Source organism: Bison bison, unplaced genomic scaffold (assembly GCF_000754665.1).
Source record: "Bison bison bison isolate TAMUID 2011002044 unplaced genomic scaffold, Bison_UMD1.0 scf7180017864371, whole genome shotgun sequence".
NCBI classification, from domain to species: Eukaryota; Metazoa; Chordata; class Mammalia; order Artiodactyla; family Bovidae; genus Bison; species Bison bison.
Genome location: NW_011494943.1, coordinates 8,639,354 through 8,660,697, shown reverse-complemented (window position 1 = coordinate 8,660,697; position 21,344 = coordinate 8,639,354). Strand labels below are relative to the sequence as shown.

The 21,344-nt window shown below is 46.0% G+C and overlaps 1 protein-coding gene across 2 annotated transcripts in view; it reads right to left on the bottom strand.

Moving 5' to 3' along the window:
- Positions 1–21,344, bottom strand: part of SEC14L1 (SEC14-like 1 (S. cerevisiae)) — a 48,033-nt gene that overhangs the window by 11,081 nt on the left and 15,608 nt on the right. Inside the window, exons 1-7 of one of the 2 annotated variants that reach the window (XM_010856232.1) lie at positions 18,113–20,024; positions 5,504–5,653; positions 5,251–5,382; positions 3,888–4,016; positions 2,967–3,201; positions 1,974–2,083; positions 133–322 (exon numbers count right to left, since the gene is read on the bottom strand). In XM_010856232.1, the coding sequence (XP_010854534.1) occupies positions 133–322; positions 1,974–2,083; positions 2,967–3,201; positions 3,888–4,016; positions 5,251–5,382; positions 5,504–5,614 (907 nt within the window). In that variant the 5' untranslated portion in view covers positions 5,615–5,653; positions 18,113–20,024. Of the gene's footprint in view, positions 1–132; positions 323–1,973; positions 2,084–2,966; positions 3,202–3,887; positions 4,017–5,250; positions 5,383–5,503; positions 5,654–18,112; positions 20,025–21,344 lie in introns of those variants that run through there. The other variant, XM_010856231.1, reaches the window with a different exon arrangement.

The window sequence follows — 21,344 nt, the reverse complement described above, 5'->3', positions numbered from 1 at the left end:
ACTCGGCGGGGCACCCCCAGGGCAGCGGTAATAAAACAGGCGCCCACTCCTTCACACGGGGAAGGGGAGGGACAGCACACCCGAGGCCCCTGTTCCTCTCAGCACAGGTACCGATGCCACGGTCCCGGCTACCTTTGTCGTGATGGTGCCAGCCGCCCGCGTAGTAGTCCTGCAGGACCTGGGGCGGGTGCCAGGTATCGAGGATGTAGTCCACCTGGTGTTGCTTGCGCCAAGTCAGAGACTGACACATGGTCTCTCTGGCCTTGTCGATGTTGAAGTCCCGGGCGCGTAAGAACCGGAGAATATGCTCATCTTTCGGGATCTATTGAGAGAAAGAGATGTTTCTAAGCAATGTGAAAAGTTGCTAATGGGAAAAAGCAAGTTACCAAGGGAATAAGACTCTAAAAAGTCTCACTTCTTACTGAGAGCGAGCTGCATTATTACACTATTTAAAATTAGCCACTACCACAAATACCTTCCTTAATGCTTTAGAAAATCTGCATTATTAGTCTGAATAATCTTTAGACTATTCCCGTTTTAGCTTCAGCAAAGGAGAGTGAAGGCGTAAGGAACTTCTTAAACTCCAGCTGCTCTGACTCACTGAGCTAACCCGCCAGCTTCTGTGGTCTGCGCGCGTTCCGGCACAGTATTACACGCGATAGCGACGCAGGACGCAGAGCAGTGCTGTTGGCTCTGATAGCGGCGCTGGTGTCCTGACACCCCAGAGCCTTCTTCAGGTTCCACTCCTGGCAGCTGACAAGTCTGACAGTTTTCCCCGAGGGAAACAGAAGGCCAAGACCGTGTCTGGGTCTCCCGTGGCCCGGCTGTCCTCGTCCCTGGCCACATGCCCACGCTGCAGGTGCAGATGAGGGGGGCATGCAATTGGCATCCACCTGCCCCCCCTCCTGGGAAAATAAAGCACCGAGATGCACGGTCTCCTCTCAGAAAGGACTACCATTACACGGGAGTGGCTGGGAATGTCGGTCCCAGAACCAAGTGGCCTGGCTTCAAAGCCCGACCCCAGCAGTCACTAGACGTTAAGGCCCCCAGCAAGTTACTGAACTTGTGTGTGTGCACAACAGGTGATAATAATAGCACCAGTTCATGGGGCTGCTGGGAGGATTTAATAAAGATCTTAAACCAGAGTCTAATGCACGGTCAGTGCCCAACAACGGCAGCTCTGATCACAGCGGGGGAGTTCTCGCGAACAGATACAAACAGTCCTTGGATACTGGACGCTGGAGACCAAGACCGGCAGAATTGGACACCAGGCCAGCGCAGGAGGCCAGGAACTACCCAGACACGTGGATCTGCCTCCGTCCCACACTGGTCCCCCGTGAGATTACAAAAAAGCTAATTCGTTATGAGGCTTACTTACCAAACACCTCAAAATCAAAGCACAGGTTAATTTTTTTAAGATTTTTTTTTTGAAGTGGACCTTTTCTTTAAAGTATAACATTTGTAACAATACTGTTTCTGTTTTATATTTTGGTTTTTTGGCCACAAGGCACGTGAGATCTTGGCTCCCTGACCAGTGATTAACCTGCACCAGAAGCCGAAGTCTTAACCTTGAACTGGACCATCAGGGAAGTCCCAAAGCCCAACAGTTAATCTCTGAAGAACCTGTGAACTACTTCCAAACCTTCTGAAAAGTAAAATGAATGAATATTTGTAATTAATTCTTACAACACTGCTTTTACTGTAACTTGATACGTAATTATTTTTAAGGCCATTCTCTGTAACATCTATAAATACGCAGCTAATTATACACAGCAGGGCATCCTAACTCGCTACAAAGGACTCAGACGCCGCACACGGGGTCACAGATCCAGTGCCTTTTTGACCAGAGGGACATTCCCACCTACGGCCATCAGGCACATTGACTGTGAGTCACTCGAACAGGACCAGGCGTCCAGGTTGAACAACGGCACCCCTGCACACGTGCGTGGATGCACACTCGGGCAGATGCTCACCTTGCCCTTGTGGGTCTCCTGGAGCCACTGGCGAAGCCGGATCAGGCAGCTCTCCTGCAGTGGCGTCAGGTCGCCCAGGTATCTCTTGATGTAGTCTGCGTCTAGTTTGTCTAGAATATCAATTTCGGACATTCTTAACAATAAGAACATTGGAACTTGAAGACTTCCAAACTGCCCCACTCGGTGACGTTCCCATGTGGTCCAGGAGTCAGAGATAACCGAGCCACGGGGGACGGTGGACTCTAACCAGCCACCAAAGGGCCCCCCGGTGACTCTAAACCCAGTCACCGCAGAAGCACAAGGAAACATGTGCATTCCAAGACACATCCAGCTGCCGCCAAGTCACCACTGTTTGCCAAGTATCAACTCTATTCACAATATCACGGCTGTTATCAATATTTAATAATACTTAATTCAGAGGGCAAAGCTGAGCCACAGAGAAGGCAGGGAAAAATAAATGCCAATGATTCAACAGAACTTCTGAGGGCAGAATTTTCTTGTACTGTCTTACTTTACATTGGGCATGACACTGAGCAATCAAAAAGGGTTTGTGTGCGTGTGTGTGTGTGTCACACGAGAAAGGCGTGGAGCCTGCCACCTACAGCTGTGTCTCTCCATGAAAGTCACTTGGTTCCTCTGAGCCTTAGTTATTAACTCAGTTATAAAACAAAGACAAAAGCATTTCTTACCTAAAAGGGACTATTATTAAATGAGCAAACATTCACAAAGTGCTCAGAAGAGTGCCTGGCATCTAGGAAGCCGAAAATGGGTATGCTGATGATATAACTGTGTTAACCCCTTCCTGACCATTTTTAAAAACTCTTGTTTCTTCATTCTAAGAAAAAAATAAAATGAATGTGTTATGTAAGCCAGAGGCAAGGGGACAGTGATAAGATCCATCTTTGTTCGTGTCATAGCTATGTGTCCCAAGAGGCAAGGGTTCCAGGTCAGCCTGGAGTCTTGCCCTTAGAATGAGGCCCCTTGCAGACTCACCGTCCGGGGTCCCTGCGGTGGGCTCGGCTGCCCCACTCGGGGTGCTGAGGGGCTCGCCGCTCAGCCCTTCCTTGAGCGTGGGGTCAGGCACGACGACAGTCAGTGACGCTGCTGGTTTCTTGCAGGACAAGGACGTCTCCAAAGAGGGGGCGGCGGCAGGTGGAGTCCAGCGGGGCACAAATGTGATGCCTTCTTCCTCTAACTGACGAAGGTAATACTCGATGATTTCCTTGCCCTTGGGAGCAAAGCCAGTTTTGAGGTTAGTACTACTACACTGAGCTTTCAAGTTACTCACTCCTCAAGGGTTTTGAAAACCATGATGAAAACTGAGTGACTACAGAACAAATAGGAAAAAGGAAAGCCAAATGCTTCTGTGGGTTTTTTCCCCATAATTTTACTTCCCCTTCTCTAGAGGCCTAGGAAACCATGTCTCGGACAGTGTTACGTCACCAGTTGCAAGCGCTGGCTCACCGCCCTGTGCCCAGGATGTGCTCTATGTCTCAATCCAAACGCTCTCCAGGAGCACCGAGAACAAGCCTTGGGAAAGCACCCCCTAACCCCAAATGATAACATCTGACACCCAAATGCCACGCTGATGAGCAGCAGCAGGAAAACAAGAAGGGAGCTTCTTCCAGGGAAGACGCGCCTCACCTCCCAAGGCCTCGGAGGGACCCGAGAGGCCTCCCCCAGCGGGCCCCGGACCCTAGTCCCAACCTCTCCCTGCAGTTCCGAGCAGGCAGCACCACAGCCAGCGGCCGAACACTCGCCCCTGACCTCCACCAGCGACCAGCGCGGTCTGTGGCCCCCATCCTCCCCTTTGACTCACCGGGACCCCTGACTAACCCACCCCCAGCCTCTGGAAGGGACCAGCTTGGACCATCTCAAGAGACTCCTGCCCATAAAACCCCAAGGGACACTCACTTTTTTAATGTTGCTGGTATATTGTTTCATTGCAATTTTTTCTACTGTACTTTCAAAACCAAAGAAAGATTTAATATCTAAACTTGCTGACTGTTCAAAACAGGTCCAGTCTTCATTTTCAGGGTGAACCTGCAGGTAAAAGAGAAAGTATTCTCATTAATTATACTGACGACTGAGAATATTTGCTCCTCAGTTCACTGGTACCAAGGGGGGAAAAAAACACTTATTTTACTAACAATGTTATTATCATGAAAAGAGCAGATGGAAAAATTACAGAGAGATTCAGAATTATGAAAAGCCTCAAATAATATTTTTAAAATATTCTAAAAATGACTATTAAAAGGAGAGCTTTATTTTCATGCTTGGTAGTATCATTCATTTATTCACCATATTTACCGAGTAGTGTTCTCTATCACAAACAAAACCAAGATCCCTGCCTCGTGAGGGTTACAGTCTAGCAGAAGAAGACTGGCAGTTGGCCATAAACACAATAGGTAAGAAGTTAAACCAGTGCTGGAAGAGAAGCACTATGGGGAACAGGAAAGTTGGCAGCAGGGCTAAAAGGACTGGAGGGCAGTTCACAGAATTAAACGGGGCGCTCAGGGCTGGCTTCGTCGAAAGGCAGACCTGAGCGAAGCCCGCAAGAGGCAAGGATGGGCATCGAGCAGAGGTCTGGGGGCAGAGGGAGCAGAGAGACCAGGGGCCCTTTGGGAAGCACACCGACGTGATCAGAGGCTGTGAGACGGCGGGCAGGCCTGCGCACGAGGCAGCCAGGACACAGAGGAGAGAGGAAGAGAAAATGCAGGGCCTCATGAGCCACTGTGAGGCTTGTGGGTTTTTCCTCTGAGTGAACTGCAGACACTGCAGAGCTCTGAGCCCTGAGAAAGCATGACATGATCTGACACACTTTAAAAGGATCACTCTGGATTCAGTGTCAAGGATACACTATAGGAAGGTGAGGGAGGAAGCGAGAGACCTACTGGGTTATTCCAATACTCCAGTCAGAGAAGTTCTTGCTCTGGGTGGTGAGCAGGCAAGACGGGAGGCAGATAAATGCACTCAGATCCAATCTCAGAGGGACACATTTCAAAAGTGTTAGCGTGGGCCAGAAACGATGTGGCGTATTCATATTAAAGAACAAACCAGGGCATCACTTGGCCACCTTAACTGCCGCAACAATGTAGTCCATCCTGCAGGACACGCCAGCTGCCACCCTGCTGATCCCACGCATTAGAAACCAGTAACTGTGTGTGACGGAGAACTGCCCTCTCAGACAAAGACACGCACTGCCTACCGCGAGGGCCCGACGGCTCTCAGAAGACCACGCCCCCACCTCCCACCTCCGCCCCGTGCAGCTACTCACGCTGTAGCAGCAGAGCTCGTTAATGATGACCCGATTAGAAAACGTTTCATTATGGGCCTCAATGTGCAAAGTACGTTCCCGAGAGTTCAGTGAGTTTTTCTGGATAAAATAAACGTAATCAACTCCTGCAATCTTCAAAACAGAAAGAAAAAAGGGTTAATGAATAACACCCAACTGCAACCAACAGAAGCAATAAGCACAAATTCATTTTAGTTTTGGGGGGATTGCCTTTTAAGGTGTCCTTTCCAGTTACCTTTTTCAGCAGTCGAGGAGCATCTATATCCAGTTTGCAGCGCCTTTCTATAATGTGAATAGCCCCATCTTCACTCCTGAATTCATTCACAGTGTCACTGTCCACAAACATTGGAATCAAAGGACACGTAGGGAACCTCCTTTCATAGGCCTGTGAATACAATTTTGAAAAAAAGGAACTGAACCAAGATACAGCCTGGCAGTCTGGCACTGATGGTGTCCCTGGAATACAGGCATCTCTTCATACACACCAACAGTTACATCACAGCTCCCTTCATCTTTACACCTTAAACTTTCAATATTTGAAGAAAGAAAAAGACATTCTGTGTGCATGGATTGGAAGACTCAACACAGTAAAGATATCAATTCTCCCCATATGGATAGAGAGGTTTAACATAATTCCTTTAAAATCCCAGCAAGATTTTCTTTTGCAGCTTATGGACAAGAGTACTTTAAAACTTAAACCGAATGGCGATAGAACGAAAATAGCTAAAGCAATTCTGGAAAAGAAGACTATGTTGGGAAGCACCCCTTCCCATCTCAGTATGAACGCTCGATATGCGGCTACAGGAATCCAGACTGTGTGCACAGGTGGAGGGAAAGACACAGAGCTCCGTGGGTGGGTCAGGGAGCCACAAACTGACCCTCCCAAATGTGCCCCCCACCGGTGTTCTGCCAACAAAGCTGCTAAAGCAATTCAATGGAAGAAGGATGGCCTTTTCACAAATATTACTGGAGAAATTACACATCCATAGAGAAAAAAAGGAACCCGATGAACCCCATACTTATAGAAACTATCTCAAAATGGATTATGAACTTAAATATGTTTGTAATGTAGTTTTAAAAATGTATTTTTTGACTGCACCATGCAGCTTGTAGGATCTGAGTTCCAGGACCGGGGATCAAACGTGAAACGTGGGCCCCTGGTAGTGGAAGCACAGAGCCACTGGACCTCCAGGGAAGTGCCCGTAGCGTTTTTGAAATGACAAACTTGTAGAAATGGAGAACAGGTTAGTGGCTGCCAGGGGATGAGCGGGGAGTGAGTGGGACTGTAACAGTGTAGCAGGAGGGGAACCCTTGGGAGACGCTCTGTCTCGACTGTACTGTGTTGATATCCTGGATGTACATGATGCTCAACGACAGTCTCTTTGGATGTTACTGTCGGGAGGAAAAATGAGTCAAGAGCCTGTGGAATCGCTCCATAGTATTTCCTGGGAATAATATGCTATTAATATCCTGTAAGTCTATCATTATTTCAAAATACAAAAACTTAAAGAAGATTTGCTATATAATTTGTCCAAACTTTTAGAAAATGCACACAGGCACCAGATTTGGTTTGCTCCATAGCCATCCGTGAGGATTACTGATCTAAAGATAACTGAAGCCGTCCAGTGGCTCACAGGTGTGGGTGAGCAGGAAACCACAGGACACGGCGGGGAGAAGACACCTGAGAGAGGAAGCCCAGGGCTCGCCTCTCAGCTCTGCTCCCCATAAGGACAGGCACCGAGGTGACCGACATGCTACTCCCCTCTGAGGCTGCAGGAGAAACATGACAAGGGGAACTGAGACATCCCATCTGGAAACTAATGACAACCAAGCACAGATCTGAGGAAGAAACTTACAGTGCTGAAAAGATTAATCAGTGCGGAGGTGGCACACACTGCCCTGACTTTACCTCTAAAAGAGTGGCAGCAGTTTCAGAGCACTGTCATGCTAAAAAGTCAGTCTTCCTGGGGAAGTTCCACAGGCGGTCACAAGAGACCCCATGAAACACCAGAGCAACTGGGCAGCTCCTCCACCCAGGATGCTCACGACCATTTCATTTCAAGTGACTCGGTCTTCTGTATGTGTCTCATCTTCTCTCCATCACATTATCAAGTTTCCCCAGTCTGAAACATGAATGCCGCACTCCTGCTGTCCACGTTATTTAAAAGGCACCAAGCTAGGCAACATGCGAGGGAGGGGAAGAGGAAGCAGACAGTTCAGGAAATGGAGTCAGGGAAACACACAAGTGTCCTAAGAATAGGCAAGTGCTCTAAGGGCGCAAGGAGAAAAGAGTAAACAGCTTGGAGGGGTGGAGGCTCCGGAAGGCTGAAGGGAGAGGAGGAATAACACTGGGCCTCAGTGGAAAGGTCTGTGCGTGGTCAGTGATGAGGGGAGAACATTTTCAGGACAGAGAACCCAGGAGTGCAACTCTGAGGAAACCTCAGGGTGAGCGGGGACCCACAGCCAGCAGAGGAGGGAACTGGCGACCTGCACTCTGACACTGCCTGCCACGCTCCTGCTCAGCACCCAACCACGTGGCCAGGCCCCCAGGGTGGGTGCGTGTGCGTGTGCGTGTGTGTGTGTGTGTGTGTGGCTGCGGGGACCAGGACCAACAGAAGGCCCTGCCTTCCTGGAGCTGCCCTCCTCGTGGGAAAGGAGGGGATGCCACCATGTCACATCTGGTCTGGAAGGGAGGCAGAACTCACGTGGTGACCAACTGCATTTGCTTTTTAGATGTTTTTACTTTGGGACTTGAAAATACATTCTTCATACTTATCTACTCCCCTTCATTCAAATATATTCTGAATCCCGTTAACGGCTAGCGTGGGATATAAATCACAGGAAAATTCTCTTCATGCCTTTTATAATAAACAACATTTAAGAAGTTTATTCAACTGCTGAGATCATACCTCGGATAATTAAGGCCTCAATGAGGCCCTAAAATTTGTTAGTATTAGGCACTGCACACACAATTCTAGAAAAAAAAAATGCTGAGTATCCTTTGTTCTACACACTGACACTGTCTAAACTGACTTCTAAATTTTCCTACATTAAAAAAAAAAAGGCTTTGTACATTCCAGCACTATGATATGTCAAGAAACTGAGATTACAAGGGCTTCAAAAAAAACACAATTCTTCTTAAGTGACATAAAGGGTAGAGTAAGTCCTTGGCAAGAAGCAACCTAAACTCGGCCCTCTACCACTTAAGTACCTATTATATCATTTGCAAAATACCCACAACATCCTTTAAATTCCTGAAATAGAGTGGTCAGCATAAGGCATTACCCACACAGGCTAGCCTTGAATTTAAAACAGAAAAAACTTTCCATTCCCTGTAAATCTATCCCTCCACATAGACGCGTACTCGCTGAGACATTCATTTTCACCTCGGTGTGCCCCAACCAGCTGGTATTTGAGGTATCCAGGCTAAAGAGCCACTAGCACAGGAGTCGGCATGTTCCTCTCCAAGACTCAGCCTGTGTGGAAACTGGTTAGTAAGCATCTGGCCTCCTCCCTCCACTTGGCTACAGGGCAGAGACCAAGTCCTACTTCTCTTTGATTATCCAGAAGAAGGACCTTACTCACTGTCTGAAACAGAGTCACTGTTCAACAAACATTTTTTGAAATATGGAATAAGAGCTTCCTAAATAAATCAATGAATCCAGCTTCGTGTTTCTGTGCTCACGTACCCTGGCTTATCTTTAGGAGATATGTGAGGCTATTGAATTTTGTGTACTGTTAGCACAGAAAATTAACTTTCTAGAGGATTAAGGGAAAGGAAGACTGAAAGAAGTTGACAAAACTTTAGTCTCTGAAATTGCTCAGGCTATCAGCAGTATTCTTGCCTGGGAAATCCCATGGACAGAGGAGCCTAGCGGACTACTGTCCATGGGGTCGCAAAGAGTAGGACATGACTTAAGTGATTAAACAACCACCACCACCACCCTAGTTTTTCAGCACAAACCAAAACCTATAAAGTTTCTGAAGCCTCTGAAAATTAGAAGCATTCTAATTGTATTAAAATATTTTATTAAAAGCATTTACGTTCTAGCTCTATCTGGAAGGGCCTAGAAGATATGACACCTCAGCCGCAATAAGCAAACTTGGCATCCAGTTCCTATTTTCCAAATACCACTGCCTACTAAAAAGGAAGCTGTGCTCCTTGGAGAAAAGGCTAATTACAAGTCTGGAGCAAATAAAGGTCAAGGTGAGTCTGAAGCATTTCTTACCAGAAATCAAGAAAGTGCTCAATGACTGATGGGGAACCAGCCCGAATGGGTTCCCCTTGTCAATCCCCGGATAACTGGAGCACCAGAAAGAAAACAGGTGATAAAGCATTACAAACTATATAGAAATACTCAAGAAAGACGGGCAGGAAAGAAAATTTAACAGAAAAGATCATCCGATAATCACAGAAGGAATGACATGATTAGAAAAACCACATTCTGCAACCATCAATTTATAATAACTGATTCAAGCAAGGATCATCAAGGGATGCTACAGAAAGGGAGTTGCTGGAAGACACCACAGCCTCAAATTATGATCCTGCTAGTTATGTGTGACAAAGGCACAACAGAACCACTATCACGCAAAGATCTAGTGGACATCACCTTCACCAAATGATGGGAACCACCTGACAATCTGCTGAACGCCACGGAAGCACACACAAGCATGAGTCTTCGTGATGCAAACTGTGAACTAAAGCTAATCAAGAGGACAACCAGACACACCCAACTTATGGAATATTCTGCAAAACAACCAGCCCAAACCTTTACAAAAGAAAAACTGTCGATTTCCCTGGTGAGTCCAGTGGTTAAGACTCCGTCCTCCAATGCAGGGGGTGTGGGGTCAATCTCTGGTCAGGGAACCAATGTCCCATACACCATGGGAGTGGCCAAAAATTTGAAAAAAGAAAAACTGTCAATGTCTTGATAAACAAAGAAAGTAGGGGAGTGTCTAGAATTAAGACAACTGAAGAGACAGGATTATCGAATGCAATGCTGCCCTGGCTCCTGGACTGGAATAAACATAGCTCTAGAAAACAGTTAAGGAAACGTGACCATATTAAGTAGCAGTATTCTATCAGTGTCAGATTTCTCAGTTGTGATAATGACAGTTACACAGGAGAACATCTATTCTTCAGTATTTAGGGCAAAAGTGTTAAGATACACACAGCTTACTTTCAAGTGGTTGGTTCTACGGGGGAAAAAAAAGGTGTATGTGTGGGAAGGAACAAAATAAAACAAACATGTTAGTTTAGGTGAAATGTGTACAGGTACTCACTACACTTTATCAACTTTTTTAATAGAAATTTTTCAAAACAGAAAGTTGGGAAAAATATTAACAGGGAAAATTCACACAAAAACCAACGGTGCCTCTGCATATAACTGATTAAGTGCAACAGGTCACATTCACCCGTGAAACTGTTTACGAGGTCAGGTGCGCCCACAGCCCAGTCCAGGCAGAGGCCAGGCGTCCAGTCCCGGGGGCCCTCCTCACGGGGCCGCCTCCCCCGGCGGCTTGCTGTCGCTCGGAGGTGAGACACAGGCCCAGGGAACTCAAGCTTCTGGTTTCTAAATCACGATTTTACAAAGTGACCCTATTTTTAAAACCCTGTTTGGGACAAAGCCCACACCTGCAGGCCTTCCATTTTATTTCTACAGGAGGAAATCTCCAGAAGTGAGGAAGAACCCCACGTTTCAACCACCACTAGGTTCCAATCACTTCATCAGAAAGAAGAGCCAAGGGAACTTTCAAATGCCTTTTTTTTTTGCCAACTATCTGCAGTACTATCAAGTCATTTCCTAATCACACTCAATATTTATCTAATACAAAAACCAAGAAAGGCTGAAGGAAAGTAACTCTTCCAGAAGTAATTGCTTCAGAGGGAGAGGCATGTTCTTTGATGTTTCCTCTTAAAAGGAAAAATTACTTTTGGAAGAAAAATAACCACTGCAGTCATTTGCTGGCTCTCTCTAACACCTCGGTCGTTTCGACGGAGAAAGCAGCCCTATGGCCTTTTCCACTCGCCTCTGCGAGGAGGGCCGCTTCTCGGTGACAGCTCCCTCCTACCTTCCGACGCCCACCCTTCCTCTTTCAAAAGGGATTTCTGAGCCTGCAATTTGGGAGCTTGGCAACAGTACTTTGAGTTTTTAACCAACCTTTGAATGCAACTGTGACATAACTAAAAGCTAGTACTGTGCTAAAGAAAACCATATTTCAGTGAAGACATTTCAACCTGTGAATTAATAAGCTTAACACTGCATTCTGCCAGGAAAACCCATCCGAAAGAAATTCCATTTAAAGAACCCACCTTTAAATTGAACTCTGTTCATACCCAATTTAGCCAACAAGCTAAGCCAGCTGCTTTCCATGGAGAAACTTGGCTATCCTATGGCACCAGACATGACCTTCATAAACAGGTCGGGTTTACACTGAAGAATCAGTGAGTGAAAAAGTTAACTGTCGCTTTAGACTCTCTTAGAAATTGAAGTCATGAAGTGAACTGTTAGCTGCTCAGCTGTGTCTAACTCTATGCGACCCTGTGGACTGTAGCACACCAGGCTCCTCTGTCCACGGGATTTTCTGAGCAAGAATACTGGAAGTGGGTTGCCATTTCCTACTCTAGGGGATATTCTCGACTCAGGGATTGAACCCAAGTTGCTGGTGCTCAAATAATATACAACCCATCAAGAAAATGTGACAAACTGACCCAAGTCCCTCAGAGTTCTATTTCTATTAATCCTGCCTCTCAAATTGCACACATGTGAAGAGGGCCTGTATACGCAGCCCTATGCCAAGGTTGTAGAGAACACACGAGTGGGAGACACAGGAACATGCGCCTGTACACAGGCAGCAGGGGCCCCCAAGGAAAGGTAAGCAGCGCGGGGTGGGCTGAACGACACGCCCTGGCCGGCTGGCTCCCGAGGCTTCGTGGAGGCAGTAGTCTGCACGGGGTCTTGAAGGGCAGGCAGCTTTAGAGAGGCAACCTGCAGAGAAGGGAACATTCCCGGGTGGGGGGAACAGGAGCAGAACCAAAAGTCAGCCAAGTTGGATGAGTCTGTGGCTGAAACTCAAACGCAAGATGACCATCTAAGCCAAATGCAGATAGGAAAAGTGACGACGACCCAGGGAACCCAGGGGCCCTGTGCTGTCACAATTCAGCCCCGCGTGGGCCCTCGCACTCCACCTCGAAACTGAGGTTCCAAATCAGGTGCTGTTTGTGCATAACTGCTCAGACTTAACAAGATAGTAATGAAACCAGAATCTGTGGATATCTGTGCCCTTTGAAAGAAAAGTTATAATTCAATTAGTCATAACATATACTTCATTCATACAATTACTTACTGACAACCCAATCAGATTATCTACCTTCAAAGCAGTACAAGACTAGCAACAAACCATGGTAAAATGGCGCACACAACTGTATTAGGTAAGTTCTGTATTTATCCCACAGTCAATCCCCTTCATTCCCAGTCTTCAGATGGATCAATATATCAAGTCATAACAACAGGATTGGAACCTGCTAGTAAGATCAAACAAGAAAACATAATGAATATACTACAACTAAAACGATACATATAAAAATTTAATCTGCCCCAAGCCATTTCCCTCTCAGTTCAGTTCAGTCGCTCAGTCGTGTCCGACTCTTTGCGACCCCATGAATCGCAGCACGCCAGGCCTCCCTGTCCATCACCAGCTCCCGGAGTTCACCCACATCATGTGCATCGAGTCAGTGATGCCATCCAGCCATCTCATCCTCTGTCGTCCCCTTCTCCTCCTGCCCCCAATGCCTCCCAGCATCAGGGTCTTTTCCAATGAGTCAACTCTTCACATGAGGTGGCCAAAGTATTGGAGTTTCAGCCTTAGCATCAGTCCTTCCAATGAACACCCAGGACTGGTCTCCTTTAGGATGGACTGGTTGGATCTCCTTGCAGTTCAAGGGACTCTCAAGAGTCTTCTCCAACACCACAGTTCAAAAGTGTTAATTCTTCGGCGCTCAGCTTTCTTCACAGTCCAATTCTCACATCCACACACGACCACTGGAAAAACCATAGCCTTGACTAGACGAACCTTTGTTGGCAAAGTAATATCTCTGTTTTTTAATATGCTATCTAGGTTGGTCATAACTTTCCTTCCAAGGAGCAAGAGTCTTTTAATTTCATGGCTGCAGTCACCATCTGCAGTGATTTTGGAGCCCAAAAGAATAAACTGACAGTTTCCTCTGTTTCCCCATCTATTTCCCATGAAGTGATGGGACCGGATGCCATGATCTTCGTTTTCTGAATGTTGAGCTTTAAGCCAACTTTTTCACTCTCCACTTTCACTTTCATCAAGAGGCTTTTTAGTTCCTCTTCACTTTCTGCCATAAGGGTGGTGTCATCTGCCTATCTGAGGTTATGGATATATCTCCCGGTAATCTTGATTCCAGCTTTTGCTTCTTCTAGCCCAGCATTTCTCATGATGTACCCTGCATGTAAGTTAAATAAGCAGGGTGACAATATACAGCCTCGACGTACTCCTTTTCCTATTTGGAACCAGTCTGTTGTTCCATGTCCAGTTCTAACTGTTGCTTCCTGACCTGCATATTTCCCTCTAAGATCAAACATATCTGAAGCTTAAATTATTAATTCATCTTACACAACCTCAGATTCCATGATCCCAAAAACACACTTTTTCCAGAGGTAGTATGTAGTCTGAGAAAGACTTCAGTTCAACCCATCGTGCCATAGGTCTAAGGAAAGGGCATTTAAGAGACTCATGAAACCCAACAAAGGAGGTTGATTTCTTTGCTAGAGCCACACACTGAAATGTGTGACAACTGCGGAAGGCACAATTATGGCTCAAAGAACAGATGGTGAGAGCGCAGCTCACACACAGAGTGCACCAAAACGTTGGCAACTACAAATATTTTAGACAGTTTTTTTTAAAACCAGGAACACATCCTTTTCTCCCAACACCTACCCGCACAGTTAGCACACAATGATTTAACTGGCTCTGTTTACTTTTGATGAAGGAGCCATTTCCTCGTGTATCACTCTACACAACAGAGGGGGACAGGCAGGCCCTGGAAGACACGCTGAGGAACTTTGCATCAACACGTCAGTTCCTTTACTCACATCCGCTCCTTTGCTCCAAGAGTTCTGAACATGAAATGCTTTTGTTAAAGGATAAGAACTTTTGTTAACACACTTTAACAGACTGACAGAGCTACTGGATTTTCAAATAAAACTCAAAGGATAATCAGTATGCTTGACTAACTGCATCTTGCGCGTGTTAATTCAGATTAGAAAACTATGGCCCATACTTGTCCAAACTGCTTCGTGTTTCTGAAAGATCTCAAGACTGACATTTCAGACAACAGCCTGGGGGCTCCATACTTCCATGGGTTTATTATCTTGAAGACAATCATGCACGACATTTCTGATGGGGTATCCGGAGTGGGTTTATTATCTTGAAGACAGTCATGCATGACATTTCTGATTGGGTATCTGGAGTAGGTTTATTACTTGAAGACAATCACGCACGACACTTCTGATAGGTATCTGGAGTCATTGGTCTTTAAAGCACTGTCTCTTGGGGCAGAATACCAGAGGTTCCCAAATTTGGGTTCCTGGCACCCTTGGAATCTCAACTTTTTCATGGTGCCCGAGGCCAAAGGAAATACCACTTATTAGATTATGGGGTCCAAACAACTTAAAAAGCATTTGGGTCTTAATAACTTAGTAACCATTTGAAAAATAATATGCTTCTTAAGTTGAAGGAGAAAACGTTTTGCTTCAGTCCTAAATAGCGAGAGTGATCTGAGGATGCGCGTGCACTCCTCTCAGACTCACGCTGCCGCTGCTGTGAGTTCCTGCTGCACACAACGCACAGCAACCACCGCAACCCCAGCCGCACAGAGATGCAACATCATCGAAGGACGTGCAGTGTGATCCCGAAACCGTGAACTACCCTGAACCAAGAGTCTGCAGTGTTTGTGAAAGGTGGAGTATCACAGTGCTTCCTCAAAAACGGAAACTGTCCTATAGCCCGGGTGCTCTGGGGTGCCTCAGAACACACTTTGGGAACTGTGGCTCCAAGGGCTCTAAATTTTATTCATTCGTTCACAAATTCCTCTGCCTATAAATACATTATTCAAAATACAAACAGGGACTTCTTTGGTGGTCCAGTGGTTAAGAAATCACCTTGCAATGCAAGGGGACAAGGGTTCGACCCCTGATCAGGGAACTAAGATCCCATATGTGGCAGAGCAACTAAGCCCACGCGCCACGACCACTGAGCCTGTGGCCACAATGACGCCCAGGTGCCACAGCTAAGACCCAAGGCAGCCAAATAATTCAGTAAGTGTATTTTAAAAATGACAACAAACGAGCTTCAATCCAACTGATCACCCTATACTATCAAACTTTCCATCAAATACAAAAGGTCCAGCGCCCCAGCGCCCAAGCTAAATTTCCAACTTCTGCATAAAGGCCTTCAAAAACCTAAGACCGGTGAGCAAACTTCTCACACAAGTAAAGGGCCAAACAGGAAATATTTTCAGCTTTCTGGGCCAGACAGTCTCTGTGACAAAGACTCAGCTCTGCCTTTTGAGGACAGAAGCAGCCATAGACAATATGTAAACAACCCGAATAGAGCTCGGTTCCAATAAAAGTGTATTTATAGAGACTGAAATCTGAATTTCAGATACTTTTCACAAGCCATGAAACAGTCTAGAATTTTTCCCAATCGCTAAAAAATATAAAGACCTATTTTAGCTGGTGTACAAAAACAGACGCGGGGAAAACTGATGCTGGGAAAGACCGAAGGCAGGAGGAGAAAGGGACGACCGAGGATGAGCCGGTTGGATGGCATCATCGACGCGATGGACATGAGTTAGAGTTATCTCCGGGAGCTGGTGATGGACAGGCGTGGCGTGCTGCAGTCCGTGGGGTCGCAGAGAGTCAGACACGACTGAGCGACTGAACTGAACAAAAACAGACAGCAGGCTGTCGTGTGCCCACTCCTGATCTAAGTGATTAACTGTAACAGGTTCCATGTAATTATTTTCCCACAAAAACGCAAGAGTTATTTTAAATGCCAACCAGTCTAAACAGTGAAAGATAAAAATTTGAAATAAAACAGAAAGGATCATAAGGCCAATGGACTATCACTTGTACTTAACTGCTCTCTGTTACACAAGGGGGTCTCAACAAATGCATTTCTCACTTACGCACACAAATCTGACTACGTACATTTAACCCAAGAAAGAAGTGGGGAGGAGAGGAGAGCACGAATGTGAATAAGGAGGGTAACCCCCACCGTTCTACTCAATGAACAGATGCACTCTAGAGCCACCTCTTCTATAATCTGCAGCCACCAACCACATGTGAATATTTAAATTTAATTAAATATTAAAGAACATTAAAATTCACTCCCTCAGTCTCACTAGCTACATTTCAAGTTCAAGAAGTTGCTCTGATCTTGGCTGACTCACAATGCTAACTTCACTACAGTGATGGTCTCACAGGTATACACGTCAAAACTCATCCAATTATATATCTTTAAAAGATATAGTTTATTATTTGTCATTTACATCTCAATAAAGTGGGGGAAAACAATAAAAACATAAATGCATATACTTTTAATTGGCAGGCCAACTCTGGGAAGCATTTCTAATAGTGACCAGTATTTCCTGATAAAGAAGCTTGATTTGCCGTCATCAGCACAGCAGGAAAACTCAAGGTTAAGTGAAAAGGAAAGCAGCACCACGGCATTATTCATAATTGCCAAAAACAGGAAGCAACCAAGATGTCCTACGAAAGGTGAATGGATACACAGTCTGTGCATGGTACATCCACACAATGGAGTCTTATTCAGCAATAAAGTGAGATGCACTATCGAGCCACAAAAAGAGGTGGGAGAAACTTAAATGATTACAGCTTTGAAAGAAGCTTATGTGAAAAGGCTGCAGACTGTATGATACCAACTCTCTGATAACTGGAAAAGGCAACACTACTGAGAGAATAAAAAGACCAAGGGCTGCCAAGTGTTGGGGAGAGAAGGTAGGGATGAAGGGTGGGGCACAGAGGAGTTTTAGGGCAGAGAAACCACTCCAAGGACACTGTCCTGGTGGATATGGGATGTTAGACATTTGTCAAAACCCAAAGGCCTGTAAAACACACAGTGAATCCTAATGGAGATGATGGATTATAGTTAATAATAACATACAAACACTGGCTCACCAATGAAAGAAACACACCACACAAGATGTTAATACAGGGGAAGCTGTAGAGGGATATATAGAAATCCCATACTACCTGCTCAATTTTCTGTAATGTAAACCTAAAACTGCTCTAAAAATTATAATCTATTAAATATAAAGAAAAAAAGGAGTCAAGTAACACCCTGGCCAAAGGTAAATAGCCTATTAACTACCTGAGCTATTGGAAAATGAAAAAGTTCTTCTAAGAAGAACCTAGAGAAATTCATAACATCCTTTATTCAACATTCTCTCCCACGACAAACACTGCAGAGCAGGCACCCGGGATGCAGGAGGGAAAGACCAGGGCCGTCCCCCCCGAGAGCTTTCACGAAGGGGGCCGCAAGGCGGGAGCGGCACCCCAGCACCGCTTGCCTGGGGAGCCTGCACACACATGGCAAGTGGGTTCACAAAGGTGGGTGCATGCACTAGGCAGGCTCCTGCTACAGAATGAGCTTCTCCCCACTTTCAAATGAGGAAACAGAGGCTGAGAGAAGTCAAGTCCCGGAATCCGAACCCAGAGCAGCGCCACGTCTCAAGGGACGGGCCCTGGGAGAGAAGACCCAGCTCTAGTCCCAGAGAGGGCCTTGGGAAGCTTACTCGGCATTGTTGAGTAATTCATCTTCTTCATCTTCAATTTCATCTTAGTTTCTTCATTTTTGATGTGCAGAATTGTAGAAGATTAAGAAAAAGAAGACGGAAGAGTGTTTGGCAGCCCTGACAAAGAGTACATACAATACTCAAAAAGAGGAAAAAGGTGCCTGATCACTAAGCAAAGACGCTGCCACCCACGGCCCAGGGACTGATTTAGCTTGGCACAGAAAGAGGAAGAGAATCTAATGTGAATGGCTTAAAAAAAAAAAATTCACCCTCAAAATCCTTGCTCACGGGCTAAAATGACAATTTTATCTTCCATGGCCCTAAAAACACAAGATGTAAATAACATGAGACTTGGCTGGAAACCATTTTAAGTTTATAATTAGCCCACTAAAAAAAGAAAGGAACCAGGTGTGAATAGTATCATAGAGGTCTCCTTCTATAAGGAAAAAGAAAAAGTCAACAGAAATAAAGATAGAAATGATATCACTTCAACTTAGGGATTGAGAGTGAAATATTCCCTCTGTAGTGTGAAGAAAATACAAGAAACATATTGATTTAGTTATATAACTTGTTAATTCTACACTAAACTCAGTTGCTAGAAGCAGATATGGCCCTGAAGATTAACATGATCAAAGCCGAAAGAGAACTTTCATAAAATGAGTGGGGGGAGAGGGACTGCTGAGGAAACAAGATGTTCCCTGAAAGGTTTTGGTTGCAGGGAGCCCTGAATCGGGCTTAACGCTAATGGTAGTAACATGTTCCACAGAATGAAGAGACACAACACACTTGGATGGGAAAGAACTCCCATCAGGAAACCAGTGGCTCAGCCCCCTTCTCGGCCTGAATGAATGTAAACATTAGACTATTCCTACAGCCCTGGAGAGACACCTACTGTTTCAAGGACAAAGCCCTTGCCGCCGGGCAACCCTGTACAACTCTCAACCCAAGTGCCCCAGCACGCATGGCCTCAAACTGTTTTTAAACTCACAGCTCCTAGCAACTTCCGAGCCACTCCCTTCCCCCAGCCCGCCACCCAACTGTTGTCACTGGCCTCAGCTAGCCCGCAGCGTCCTTTCCCTCCCCGCCTCCAGCACTGTCACTTCAGGACCAGACACCAACCAGGGAACCAGAAGGCAGAGCCGATGGAGAGCCTGGGCTCCTGTGTCAGCAGGCCCTGATTTGAATCTCAGTGGTACCACCTACAAGCGCCAGCCTTCTGTTACAGAAAAGACGAAGATGGGCTGCATGCCACCAAAGATGGAGCACGAGGGGGAAGCTTACTGCCTGGCTGGGAACCGGGTCAGCACAGATCAGGCAGGAGGGAGAAGAAGGCTGGGGGAGGAGGACTGGGGAGGAACCTCAAAGCAAAGGATGCAACCTGGCTTTGTCCAAAGTCAAAAAACCCCGGGGTCCGCGGCCGTCCTGCTGACAAGCGAGATCCGGGTTTGTGTGGACGTGAGCCAAGCTGCACGTGGTCTGGGCGTGTGTGCGGCCACGCGGAACCCTGGCACCTGCACCACGGACAGTGGGCAAGGCAGTCAGGTCACCTGGCAAGCAGTTTAAATCTCAGTTTCCTCTTTGTAAAGTGGAATAAGAGAAGCGCCTACCTCTAAAGTTGTTAAGTCCCAGTTGTAAGTCCTGGGGATGTAATATCCGGCATGGTGACTTTACTTAACGACACTGTATTGTACATCTGAAAGTTGCTAAGAGATCTTAAAAGTTATCACAAGGGAAAAAAATGTGTAACTGTGAGGTGATGGATGTCAACTTTTGTGGTAATCATTTCTCAAGGAACATAAAGTATTACACTGCACACCTTAAACAAACACTAAGGGTTTCCCACAATGCAAAAGACAGAAGAGACACAGGTTCGATCCTTAGGTCAGAATGATCTCCTGGAGAAGGAAATGGCAACCTACTCCAGTATTCATACTTGGGAAATCCCACGGACAGAGGAGCCTGGCAGGCTACAATCCATAGGATCGCAAAGAGTTGGACATGACTGAAGTGACCTAACACACACACAAACAAACACAATGTTATATGTCAATTACATCTCAACAAAGGGGGCAGAGTGGGGAGAAGAGCCTACCCACGTAAGTGTGAGCCATGAATGAGACAGTAGCACACTGAACCCACACAAGCTCATCCTTACTCCTGCATCTTTCAGATGTTCTTTAAGTGTTTCTTAAATGGTGGTTCAGCTCTGGGATCACCGGGGGCCTAGCAACCAGATCTCCCCAATGGGCTGTACACTGGGTTCAGCTGCCCACGTGGTGCCCAAGGCCCTGCGCAGAGGCCTGCCCTACCACTCCCCTCCAGGAGATAAGAAGACCCCTGAAGGCAGAACTTGTTTGGAAACTGCTTCCCATCCCTCTATAGCTCCAGCCCTACTTTGCCTCTGGTTATAACACAAGCAGAAGATATTAAGAAGAGATGGCAAGAATACACAGAAGAACTGTACAAAAAAGATCTTCACAACCCAGATAATCACGATGGTGTGATCACTGACCTAGAGCCAAACATCCTGGAATGTGAAGTCAAGTGGGCCTTAGAAAGCATCACTACGAACAAAGCTAGTGGAAGTGATAGAATTCCAGTTGAGCTATTCCAAATCCTGAAAGATGATGCTGTGTAACTATTGCACTCAATATGCCAGCAAATTTGGAAAACTCAGCAGTGGCCACAGGATTGGAAAAGGTCAGTTTTCATTCCAATCCCAAAGAAAGGCAATGCCAAAGAATGTTCAAACTACCGCACAATTGCACTCATCTCACACGCTAGTAAAGTAATGCTCAAAATTCTCCCAGCCAGGCTTCAGCAATATGTGAACTGAACTTCCTGATGTTCAAGCTGGTTTTAGAAAAGGCAGAGGAACCAGAGATCAAATTGTCAACATCCGCTGAATCATGGAAAAAGCAAGAGAGTTCCAGAAAAACATCTATTTCTGCTTTATTGACTATGCCAAAGCCTTTGACTGTGTGGATCACAATAAACTGTGGAAAATTCTGAAAGAGATGGGAATACCAGACTACCTGATCTGCCTCTTGAGAAACCTGTATGCAGGTCAGGAAGCAACAGTTAGAACTGGACATGGAACAACAGACTGGTTCCAAATACGAAAAGGAGTTACGTCAAGGCTGTATATTGTCACCCTGTTTACTTAACTTCTATGCAGAGTACATCATGAGAAACGCTGGACTGGATGAAGCACAAGCTGGAATCAAGATTG